Source organism: Danio rerio, chromosome 21, assembly GCF_049306965.1.
Source record: "Danio rerio strain Tuebingen ecotype United States chromosome 21, GRCz12tu, whole genome shotgun sequence".
NCBI classification, from domain to species: Eukaryota; Metazoa; Chordata; class Actinopteri; order Cypriniformes; family Danionidae; genus Danio; species Danio rerio.
Genome location: NC_133196.1, coordinates 16,449,088 through 16,462,176, shown reverse-complemented (window position 1 = coordinate 16,462,176; position 13,089 = coordinate 16,449,088). Strand labels below are relative to the sequence as shown.

At 34.1% G+C, this 13,089-nt stretch overlaps 1 protein-coding gene across 2 annotated transcripts in view; it reads left to right on the top strand.

Annotated features, from left to right (window-relative positions):
• Window positions 1-13,089, top strand: part of mmp17a (matrix metallopeptidase 17a) — a 227,214-nt gene that overhangs the window by 61,254 nt on the left and 152,871 nt on the right. The window contains exon 1 of one of the 2 annotated variants that reach the window (XM_693509.11): window positions 9,327-9,876. The exons of the other annotated variant lie outside the window; for it this stretch is intronic. Coding sequence (XP_698601.6) covers window positions 9,736-9,876 — 141 coding nt within the window. The 5' untranslated portion in view covers window positions 9,327-9,735. Of the gene's footprint in view, window positions 1-9,326; window positions 9,877-13,089 lie in introns of those variants that run through there. 2 annotated transcript variants of the gene reach the window in all.

Genomic DNA, 13,089 nt, shown 5'->3' with positions numbered 1-13,089 from the left:
CCAATAAAATAAAGATAAAATACTCAGTGACTGCCAGGGGTACTGGGGTACTAATATAACCACATTCTGTTTCGGTGAAGAGAATTAAAAGATTCAAGTCACTGGTATGAATCGAAATAACCAGCACTACAAAGCGCGCAGGGATCCATTGTTCTCATTTTAATGGGGCACAGCTCTTGCTCGTTCCTCGGCAGATCTGAACGCTACAACAAAGTACTTTTTCATTTGCCTTTTCCTCTGTGCAAAGTGTGTATAACAATTATACAATATTTAGGGCGTGAGATAGACATGTTAACACTGTGTTGAATTGTAAGTACTCTAGATTAGTACAGTTGTGATAATCAGGCCTTTGAAACGCTGATGTGCTTGCGGTGCTGTCTTTTGAATTTTAATTATAATGAGCTTGGGAGAGAAAAAAAAACAGCTTTATATTTCAGAGATACAGCCAAAGGAGTTTGCTTCCAGCAAAATTATACTGCATGTATGTTTAATAGGCTGTCAGTGCACTCCTGTGAATGAGTAATAATACTGTCCAATCATGATGCTCTTTAATGCGTCGATTGATTGATTAATTGATTGATAGATAGATAGATAGATAGATGGATAGATGGATAGATAGATAGATAGATAGATAGATAGATAGATAGATAGATAGATAGATAGATAGATAGATAGATAGATAGATAGATAGATAGATAGATAGATAGATAGATAGATAGATGGATAGATGGATGGATGGAACTAGTACTGTATGTTAAAATGCTCATACTCAAACTACGGTTAGTCTTTAGTCTATTACATATCATGTTATTATCATTTATAATTATGAAATACGGTGTCTTAATCATATAGTGGCGTTTACTAATTATGGATGCTGAGAATCTTGACAAGTAATGTTTCAAATCTTGACAACTTTGGCCATGTAATATCATTTTCATGTTAATTATGTCTGGGCATGTAATACAGAAATTCCTTAACATGTTTTTCAGGCCAAATCTCTATTTTAAGAGTAAAATATTTCTTTTACCCTTGAAGCTTTATGTTAATGTGTCAATTTAAAAACACATTTGCATGTTTCTTAGTTCTCTGGCGGTCACATGGTATTCAGGAAAACAAATATTTAACCTTTTTCAGTAGTTAGTTGTTTTATTTTGATTCAGATGGTTTATTTTTATTTTACATTGTTATGTTTTACTTAATTTTAAGCTCACAATGACCAACTTCTTTCCACAAACTTACAGACCATTTGGGAAGACCTGATATAAAGAGTTCTTTAATACAAAGTTGGTATTTAAGAATATAATATGTTTTCAATATAATATAAAATAATATAAGAAATGCTTCTAAGTTAGGTCAAAAGTAATCTAAAGATACAAACAAGGATTACAAATGTAGAATCTAGAATGTTACTTTCTATCGTTTTAATTACATTATTTATTATTATTAAAAAACTAGAATTTTCCATCATTAGATGGCCAATTTAGCTGAAAGAAAAAAACGTGATTTACTGATTTTACTTTTTAATCAGTACCTATATACACAGCAAAGAAAACAATGTAAAAACTATTTTCATTTTGATTTTACAGAAATAGCTAGATTACGGTTTCTGCAGGTTTCATCAAGTCAAATATAAGACTTTTTAAGACCATTTTGAATTCAATTTTAGACGTATATAGGGCTAAACACTAAGGATCTTTTTTCGAAGGGTCTGGTTGTAGTTGTTTTTTAATATTATTTGATATTCAATGTTCTAAGTTATTTTTTAGCCAAAAATTTTAAATCTAAACAAGAAAACTCTAGTTGTATATAATTTTATTATAAATATTATAATATTATTTTTGTTTTTAACAATGTTTCTAATATTTATTTCTTTACTTTATTTTATATTTTTAAATGACAAGTTTAACATTGTTAAAAGTATATTTATTATGGACACAATTACATAAATGATCAAAAACATATATTTGTTGACTTTTTGTCTGAATAGATTGAGTTTAGTCTTGGATATAAAGTGCCCTTCCAAAATAATCTAAAGTGCCCCTGCTACACCACCCAGATATATATATATATATATATATATATATATATATATATATATATATATATATATATATATATATATATATATATATATATATATATATATATATATATATATATATATATATATATTGTTGGAGATTAGATAAGTGTTGGACAGATTGGGTAGTTTTTCTTGGAGGAAAATATTTTATTAAATATCATATTAAAGTATTTTAAGGTCTAAAGTTTTGCTTTTGGAATTTAGGACATTTTAAGATTTTAAGACCGCATGGACACCCTGTAGATATTTTTTTTACGATTTACAAGAAAAAAAAAAGGTAAGCAACCAAACCAATTAACCCATGCAATTCCACCAGTCACAACTGGAACTGCCTTTTTTCTTATCTCTGGAAGCTCTAAAAGTGTTCGTTGTTTGCTTTGGTCACAAAGTTTTCAAATGAAAGATGGCTTGTTTTGTTCAAAATAAATCAATGGCATGTGACCAGATCAGTTTACATACTTTGAATTTGGCCAAGAATAAAACCTAATTTCACAAACATAATAACAAAAGAGCCATAAAGTTTTTGTTAAAGAAGTCTAATGAGTAAAATGCATATTCTCAATTGCAAATAAAATGGGTATATAGGCTAAAATAGTATCACGTATAGTGTACCCCAATCTTTATCTTATTTGTATAAGTGTGTGCAGTACATTCACAATTGTTGCATATGAACTAGTTTGAAGTTCCGATTTACAAAGTCTCTTAACTTTGCATTCAACATGAATCCATCTTCATCTTGCATGTATTATGAATGTTGATTGGTTTCTTCTCTCATGACAGCAGGCTAAAAGGCTCTTGTTGAATTTTAATGATCCTATTAGGCTGTGAAGACATTGTTGTGGCCCTTTGAAAACAGAACCTTATTTAACCCATCCATCCATCATCAGTATGACCAGAATCTAATATGCTTTTAAGTATTCCTTTTACTTAATTCTTCCTTTTACCTTGTCACGTTGACAGAAGGTGGCATTATAGTGAAGCAGTGCAGTTTCTTAAATTCACTGGGCTCCATGCTCATGCCCAAAGGACCCCCTCTTGTCATAAGTACATGCATTCATGAACTGAAAGTTTAATTCATTCCAATACAATTCATTTCCCAACATTTTAAATTGTGCAAAATTACAATTGTTTCTCTCTTTTGAAAGTGATATACATGCAGGGGGCCGTTCCATTAAAGCTGATGTTAACAGAATTAAGTACGCCAAGTTAACTTTTCCCTCTAAAGTGTATGCTCAGCAATCTTTTCAAAACGTCAAGTCTGAAGCCGGTAATCACTGGACGCCTGCGTAAAAGGAAAGTTATTCATCCGAATTAGAACCCTTGATGATCTTCAAGCTGGTGCATCTGGATTCTTGACAGATGTTTCGTTTGTAGCTTTGACCGTGCATTTGATTATCCGCATGCGAAGGAAAGGATGTCATGTTCTTGACACCAATGATCTTCTGTCCTCTTCCCCCACACTATCTCCATTAATCTTTTTCCGCCTTCAAACCACCATCTTCCTCTATACATCACGTCTCCACGCGTCAGTCTCCGTCACTTGGTGTTTTTCAGTCAACAGATCTGCTCTGCCGCTCCTGTCCTTCATTAACTGAGGCCAGCGGCTAATATTTCATATGTCTTTGCAATACATTTCAGGGTTGTGTCTTCTGAAATGTGCGTTAAGCTTAAAGCCATAATTCAGTAATGGGCTGGCTCGTGATTAAATGATAAGAGCTCTTACGGGCTGTCAGGTGTGCCATTCCCTATGATGTAAGATTTACCCTCAGCTTCCTTTAGATCACTCCCTCATTTTTTTTTTTTTTTTCTTTACAAAATGTCTTTGAATTTGAAATGCATATTGTGGTATTAAGAATAGGCACAAAACAGTTTAATAACTGAGTAAGAATTAAAGGTCACACCAACATCACAGTATTCATGCTACTGAGTAAACTGACTGAGTGCTTGTATTTTATGTGAAACAAGATTTCTCTTCAGAGCACAAAGGATGAATGTTGTAGGTGGCTGCTTATTAGCTTAAAGTGCACTTTTTGTTTTTTTGCATGTTAGCGCTCACGCACTGTTTAATGCTTAGACTTTAAGTATATTTTATCTGATTTGTGCACTTGACACGGTAACATTTTACAATAAGGTTCATTAGTTAATGCACTTTCTAACATGAACTAATTATGAACAACACATATTCAGCATTTATTAATCATACTTGAACATTTACTAATGCATTATTTACATCCAAGTCCATGCTTGTTAATATTAGTTAATGCAGCATGAGTTAACATGAACTAACAACGAACTACTGTATTTTCAATTAACCTTATTGTAAAGTGTGACCCTTAACACTTTATTGACTTCACTACTTTTTTTCCAAGCATTTTGTCAATAAGATTGTCATTGTAGTCTTTTGAAGGGGTTATGAAATAAAATTAATCAAAAAAATTTTTAGAGATGTAATGGTAAAAAATATCATAACTGTAGTCACCAGAATTATCATAATCATTAATATTATCATTGTTTTGTTTAAATTATACAATTATATTGAACTCAGCACCACACCATGAGTAACTGTTCTTAATGTGTTAGCACTATTGTTTTGCCTATTTTATAAGTAGTTTATTGGATGTGTACTCAGAAAATAACAACAGTGTCCATCTATGAACAGGCCTGTAGCCAGCCTGCTGAAAGGGGTGGTTCTTTTTTTCTCAAACAGTAGACCTTTTTGCGGTTATAGTGCTTATTTAGGCTATTATTTAATTATTAGATTTAAACACTGCATTTTAGTGATATTTAAGTAGGGATGTCCCAATCAGGTTTTTTTGCCCTCAAGTCTGAGTCCGAGTCATTTGATTTTGAGTATCTACCGATAATGAAACACATTCCGATACTTTTATAATACATAAAAAAAAAGAAGAACAGCGAAAAGAAAAAAAAAAGATCCAGTATATTCCATTTTTTTATTCAATTCACCTTATTTTAACATTCAACAACACTGTTAACAAAACAGAGCACTTCTGTGAGGAAGCTTGAACTATCAAGTAATAAATAACATTAATTCTTCACTTTTGGTCTTTTGTGCAACAGTAAATGTAAAAAATCTATATAAGAACAAAGAGCATCTCAACTTAAAATACCTGGCAGGCAATCCCAAGTTTACATATCTCACAGTTTGCTATGGCAATGTTGTCGTCATCAACTTTCCCCTTTAAGCTGCTTTCGTGTTCTACTTTGCCGGTCTGAATGAGTCTGAAACTGCGTGATTTTGCTTGATTTCTGGACATCCTTAATTTTAAGCACTAAAAATAGATTGTCAGATGATAAACTTTTTTTTTTGTAGAAAAAAACACTTGAAATTTTGCATGAAAATAAAATACACTTTTTTTTTTTTACATTTTAACTATTTCCCCCTCCCTCCCCCAAAGCATCCAGATTCAGTTAAACAGGTAAATATATTGTTATACATGGGCTAAGACAAAGAAAAACATATACTCTATTCCACATACAAAAATACACATATACACATGTCAATCAGTTAACCAGTAGCGCGAGAGGTATTTGCTTGTGCCATTTTATGGTGATGTTCCAAAAATTGTATAAACGGATGCCAAATTTTATGGTATTCCTTTAATGTGCCCTTAAAACTGTAGGTGGTTATTTCCAGTGCAATGTAATGTCAAATCTTTCAGCCAGTGGTCAATGGATGAACTTTCTATGTTCTTCCAATAGAGTGCTATCAAACGCCTTGCAATAACAAGGCATATATCAATCGTTTTAATGTGATGACCTGGTAATAACACACTTACAGGAAATAAACCCAAAGCACATATTTCAGGTGTAACATGGAATCGGTTTTAAAATAATTGAGGAAATTTATGTGATTACGTTTTGCCAGGAAATCTAAATCATCTCAAATTCCCAGATAAAATGGAAGAATGTTCCTTTATGTTTTTAGTTTTTCAGATGTGATATAGGTGTGCATTGCCCAGTTATATTGGATCATTTTAAATCTAGTATTAATTGACAAGTTCTGGACTTTAACACAAGTTTGGCTCCATTCTAAATCTGTCAGGTCATATTGTAAATCTGTACACCATGAATCTTTCTTAGAATCTGAAGTTTCTTTAGAGCCATTGACCAATTTTCTACAAAACAATGAAATATGATTTGTCACAGGATTCTGATGAAACATATTTTTTTCTAATTCAGTTTGTAGAGGTTTAGCTAGTTTACTTTACATTAATATAGCAGCGAATTTGTAAGTCAGATGGTAATCATAACCAAAATAAGTACATTTGAAAATTCATGGCTAACAAAAATAGCCAAAATAGTATTGAAATTAATTTTAAGATCGTTTTTGGTGCTTCACACCTTTTTGTTTCTCTTTTTTTTAGTTTCAAAAATAAGGTCCAAGATTTAGAGTAAAAGTCACTTGTACAATGTTTTCTATATTTAAAAACTATACAGTAGCGAAGGATGACTTTACTTACATCAGGTTGTATGTTTTCTTGCACAGCTGGATATTGAACCAAGAAAAAAATAATTGTGTGCGGGCCAAAACTGATTAGCTGAAGTCACACAAAAGTGTTAGCTAACAGATGATTGCACTTAGAATTAAAACCTTTTTCCGATGGTTATTTTTACTTTTTATGATGGCATAGCAGTCAAAATAAGACAAATGAGCTCATGACAGATTCTGGACCTTTGTTGGTAAGGGGTGGGTCTTTCAAACCACCCGAAAGCCCCCTGTCTACATGCCTGATGAAGCATGTAGGCTGTCAAACATGCATGCATAAATTTACAAACAGCTGTTCCTTCCGGTGTCTTAGAAGCAAAACTTTATCTTAGAAGCAAAATATTGACAAGTTTTAAATATGCAGATTTATAAGCCAGTCATCACAGTGGGTGATTACAATGAGTGTACAATCTACCACGCTTATTTAAATGGTGTGTTCTGATGAGGGGGCTCAAACAGCACAGAAAATAGCCTTTTACTTTTGTTTTTTCTATGTAAAACTCTTGATAACAATGTAAGTTGACCTTAGAGAACTTTACAAAATAAAATTTAAAAATAAAGGCAGTCCTTGACCACCCCCTGTGGTTCCTTTTTAATTCCCTCACATATGCACTCATCAACTGTTTTTGCTGTGGCAGTGGCGCAGTAGGTAGTGCTGTCGCCTCACAGCAAGAAGGTCGCTGGTTCGAACCTCGACTTAGTTACCGTTTCTGTGTGGAGTTTGCATGTTCTCCGTGCGTTTGTGTGGGTTTCCTCTGGGTGCTTCGGTTTCCCCCACAGTCCAAAGACATGTGGTACAGGTGAATTGTGTGTGTGTGTGTGTGTGTGTGTGTGTGTGTGTGTGTGTGTGTGTGTGTGTGTGTGTGTGTCTGTGTGTGTGTGTGTGTGGATGTTTCCCAGAGATGGGTTGCGGCTGGAAGGGCATCCGCTGCGTAAAAAATGTGCTGGATAAGTTGGCAGTTCATTCCGCTGTGGCGACCCCAGATTAATAAAGGGACCAAGCCGACAAGAAAATGAAGGAATGAATGAAAACAGTGACCAAGCTACCTGTTTACATTATACAAACTTAAAAAAGTAGTGCAAAACAATTCAAAGTACATGTACAATATCATTGTCACATTCCCTTTAGTACTTGATAGTGTATCTGGATAGTTTGCTCTTCATCAGCCATAAACAGGTCCAATTTTAGTTTGTTTGATAAATAGCTATTATATATATTGAAGAATTGTCTGATCTTGTACCAAACAGCCCAACGAGCTTTTTGTTGTTAAAAGATGTCTTATTGATGTCTAAACATAGTCTTGACTAAAACAAGGTTAAATTTGGGCTGTCTAATAGACGTCTAAAAATAGGCTAAAACTAAACTAGTCATCAACTAATCAGATATGGATAACTACATACACAAAGTCTGTCTAATGTGTCTATTTGACGACTAGTCTAGTTTTGGGCTATTCTTAAATGTAGATTTTCACTGACAGGCCAAGTTTAGCATTGTTTTAGCCAAGATATCTATGTTTAAATGTCAATTCGACATCTATAAAACAAAATAAAAAGTTTAAATAGATTGAAATAAAGTTTTTCAGGCTAAATTCATCACAATCAAGTCTGACAACCTTAAAGCATACCCTAACCAATAATCTTTTTTTATTATTTTTTATTTTAATAATGCATATTTGACACATACAAAACAATGCCAGAGGTGTACATAAAACATATGAAAAGCACAAAAAAATTATACAAAAGTTCAAAAACTCAATAGGTAAAATAAAATAACAAAAAAAGAAAAAAATATTGCAAGAACCACTGAAAAAAATTGATTTTTGACTGCTAAACTTACAACTATGGATATAAATTTGGTAAGTATAATCAAAAGATTGATAACAGCTTCATTTTCCAACTTATCATTATATTAGATACTGTACTTTCCACCATAACAGTTTTGTATACCGACAGTGCCAGAAAATATGAGGTACTGATGGGTATAATGAACAGAATGAACAATTGACATTCATGTCTTCAATAAATCTGTTTAAAAATAAATGCTTTATAGGGTAAAATTTGTGTAGTATCTTAAATGAGATTTCTTTTGTTTTAGTTGTAATTAGATATTTATTAGGTAACACCTAAACTTTCTTTTAATCAATATTTTGAATAAACTTGGACTAACAGAAAATATGGTTAACCACTTATTTTTTGAATAGTAGACGTACACTGAAAAAAATATATTATTCAAAGGTGATTTCTTGAATTTTCTAAAATATTTTAAGGTAAGTGGTTGTAAACAATTTGTTTGGACTGGATTCAAACAAACAAATTAAGTTAAACATTACTAAATTTAATTTGTTTGCTTAAATTCAACACATTTGACATTTTTTTCAGTGTACGCTCTTATTATTATTATTTTTTTTATTTAAATTTTTTTTTTTTGCTAAATCAAAAACAAGTTTTGCCACAGAAAGTAGGTACCTAATATTAATGAAGCTTTCCCCGTTAGTGACGTCAAAACTGAAACGTCTGCGAGAACACCTACCCGTCATCACTTTACAGTTGTCCATTCAATTTCTAGTCTAACATGATTTAAGTATCACGTTGTATGATATTGTTAATGCGGTTTAAACCTAAACTTGAAAACAAAATAAAAACGCGCAGGTCTCAGCTGGACGACAATGCCCCCGCAGAACCCCCCCCCCTCCCATCAGGGAAGTAGGCTATACAAGTTCTCCTCGCTCTTCACGCGCATCAGTCAGTCCGCTGTGTTCGGCGTGAGCGCGCGGTGCCTCTTCTCTGACAGCACGCGCGCACTAATCTCCAATGACTTTGGATTAAGACCGTGCGAAGGCGTTTGACTTTTGGTCTTTTGGGAGTGACTGCTTACACACCTCATCGTTCAGGCAGCTTTGACAAATCGTCATGCCCACTGTGAATGACATTTCGCTTGGAGACACAGATCCCTGAGGAAATTAATTGCCCTGTATGTTGGTGAATGTGATATGTGTTTCACGTGTTTGCGCGCTACAGTGAGGTAGTTTGACTGACGCGCGTTCCGGAGGACCGTTAAATGCCCGGGATCTGGCTTTGGGTGATCTATACCGTGGATGCGGCGGAAAGAAAGACCGTTCTGTGATAACCGGGAGCGGGGGACAATATGAAGTCTCTCAGAAAGTGGAATTCCGCTCGGACCATTTGGATTATTTACCCAGAGATGATTCTCTTTCCAGTTCTTTGGTTTTTATCTCAAACTCGGGCTGCCCCTTCAATAACAGCAGAGCAGATGGATATGGGGGTGGTAGGTGCATTTTCAAGCCTGTCTTCCGACTAATAATTATCATTTAGGGAAAAAGGCGTGAAATTCAAACCTGTGGCCTGTGGGTATAGATAATTGCACGTATTAGGCATGGCTGTGAAATCGAAAACGTATTCTCACCCGCACTCCCACACGTCTGAATGGACGCACATAACGGATTGATTCCGTTAATGTCTTCACAGAAGTCAAGTTTACACGCGCCGATTTAGCTGGACCAAATGGTGCTTGTGCGTCTTTGAAATAGTTTTTAAGATTTGAAATCCTGTCATCACATACTGGCTAATGCGATCACTTTCATCCAGACCTGACTTTCTGGCACAGAACCATTCGCATTTTTTTGGTTCTGTTTGCATTAAATGAAAGTGATTGATGATGATTATGAGGCTGTAATATTTTAATTCACACTGGTCTGAAATAGTATAAAGACAGAGTGGGTGCACTGTCTCTTTAAATATCGGACAGTTCGGTTTTTTATTATCATTTTTACATTAGAAACTTCATTATGTGCTGAATCCCTTGATTTAACACTGCATGTCATGTCAAGAGTGCGTTTTTTCTACTGTCTGGTTACGCAATGGTGGTTATGTTGAACTTTACATGGCCACATTTCCAGTACAGTGCATGCAAGACATTATTTTTGTGCCTTGTTTTATTTTCGAGCACTTCTTTCTTTCCCCCTCAAACCCATGCTACGCGCGGTCTCTGGAATACTGGTTGACGTGACATTTTCACGCGCGCTGGTCTTTGGAAAGCGCGTGAACTGTGCACATTTGTTTGAATGAAAAAAAGTGACTAGTAATGTTCGCTTGTTGAATGTGAGCTGGAGGGCAGTCATCAGCTAATTTGTACTCAAAGAAATTATTATTTGTAGTTTTACACTGTCCTTTAGATAAATGTGGGTAGCAACGAAGGCCAAAAATTATGCTTATACAATATTTTAATTGTATTCTGTCACACTTTAACATATCTATTTATGAACCCCCCTCAGTATGAACTTGGCTCACTTTGTGCCTTAGGTGAGTTTTTTCTTAACAAGTAGAATATGTGTAAGTGTACAGTACAATCTTGTGTGCAGTGCAGAGATCTGAGCTCAGATTTTAATAATGTAGTTTCTCTATACTTAAACCCAGCAAAATTGCAGCTTGACAGCTTTGTTTTCCATGGAGAAAAGTTTTGTGCAGTCGTAGTAATATTACCATACAAAAAAAGGGGAGATTCTTTCAGTGAAATATTTTAATGACCTATAAAACCTCCAGAAGAATCTATTGTGCTTTGAAAGTGTTTCATGGATGTTAAGAATTCTTCCTGGAACAATAGATGCCATTAAATACCTTTATTTCACATGAGTAAAGACTTTTGGCTTTAAAATCTCAGGTGACTTTTATTGTTGCGATCTGATGTTTTTATTTGCCTGTGTGTCACTGATGTACATCAACTTCAGATGCTTGTAATTTCAGTTAACAAGAGCACTCCACTACTCGCTTGTTACGTTGTTCTGTTGTAAATTAGATTTTCTTTTGAAAGCGATAGATTTTTTAAATCAATATCCTTTTATCTCCCATATCCAGTATACATTTCCATCAAGCTTTCCTGGTGTAAACATGAAGAGTGCATAAAGACGTTTAAGTGCTAAGATTATTTTAATGAAAGGAAACTGAAGTAATCAATATCCTTAATCACTTATGGTCAGATAGTCCTTCGTTTACGTAAATAACCTCTTGTAGTTGAAAGCCTAGTACATTTTTTTCATTTAAACTCGCAAATGAATGGCAGCTGGTTCAAAGGCTTCATAAGAACCACCTTCTTTAATGACCCTCACAAATCTAATCTGACGCTACTGAGCAGTAGGTCCCCACATATAATGAGGCTGTTGATGTCTGCCAGCGTGTGACACTGCATGTCATCAAACCTCTGATCATTAAATGTGGCATAGAAGGATTTCTGACGGCTTACAGTGCACTGTGACAGCAGCTGGTTATATCACTACACTAACAGAAAGACACTCATGAATGACATCTCTCACCCCACCCTTTCTTGCAATGTCTTAAACTACATTAGTGGCTTAACACTCATGCTTGAATGAACATTTAGGGGAGTCATGTCCATCTCCAGGGATGCTGGTTGTGGTTCCGCTGGCTGTTGGCATTACAACACCTGATGGCTGCAGATGCTGCTTTTAGAGATCTAAAGTAATGGCACAGATGGTGAGGGTATTGTTGTGGACGCGTGTTAAATAAGGGCGTTGTGGTGGAGCAGATGGACATGTGGTTTCATGATTGGTTTTAAGAGTGTTGCTTGGACTGCACAGAATGGGTCAAAGCAGGACAATGTTGACTTCAAATATAATCCGACACAGGGGTTCTCCCATGCAGCATCACTGCCCTTGAACATGAATTATTTGGCTTTTGAACAAAGTATTTTAGGCAATTTTGATTCTGTTTCTGGTATTTCAAAATATTTTATATTTGTCAATGCCGAGATACTCGTGATCAGGGCAACTGCACATTGAGGGTTCTAAGTTCGAATCCTGGATTGTGGACATTTCCCAATTGCATTTCTCCACCTTTGCCCACATACTGTCCTATAAACAAAGGCAAAAAAAAAAATAAATAAAAAATAAATAAATAAATATATATATATATATATATATATATATATATATATATATATATATATATATATATATATATATATATATATATGTATATATACTTTTTTATTTGTACATAACATAGTTAAAACTCCATGCTTGAAGAAAAGGAGACGGCAACCGATAGATGTTTTTAACCACTTTCATAATCAAAAGAAATACACCAAAAATCGTGACGGCAACAATTGTAAATATTACACTTTTTATTTTTACTCACAGGTAAAAATAACGGCACCAGTAAAATAATTTTCTGGAAGTTTATAGAATTAAACTATGTATTTAAAAAAAATATAAAAGTTTTAAATTGAGTACATTTTAAATGTAAGATTTTATCTTATTCAAGGTCTTTTTACAAATGTTTTACATTAATAAGTCTACTGTACGTACTCTAGCTCAGTGGTTCCCAAAGTGTGGGTCGCAGGACAAAGGGGAGGAGGTCACTTGGTGATTTCCAAAAATCTAAGAAATTTTATTAAACTATTAGAATTACCATATTTTATCCATAACCTTCAGAAGATTAAAAATAATATTTAATATTAATATTT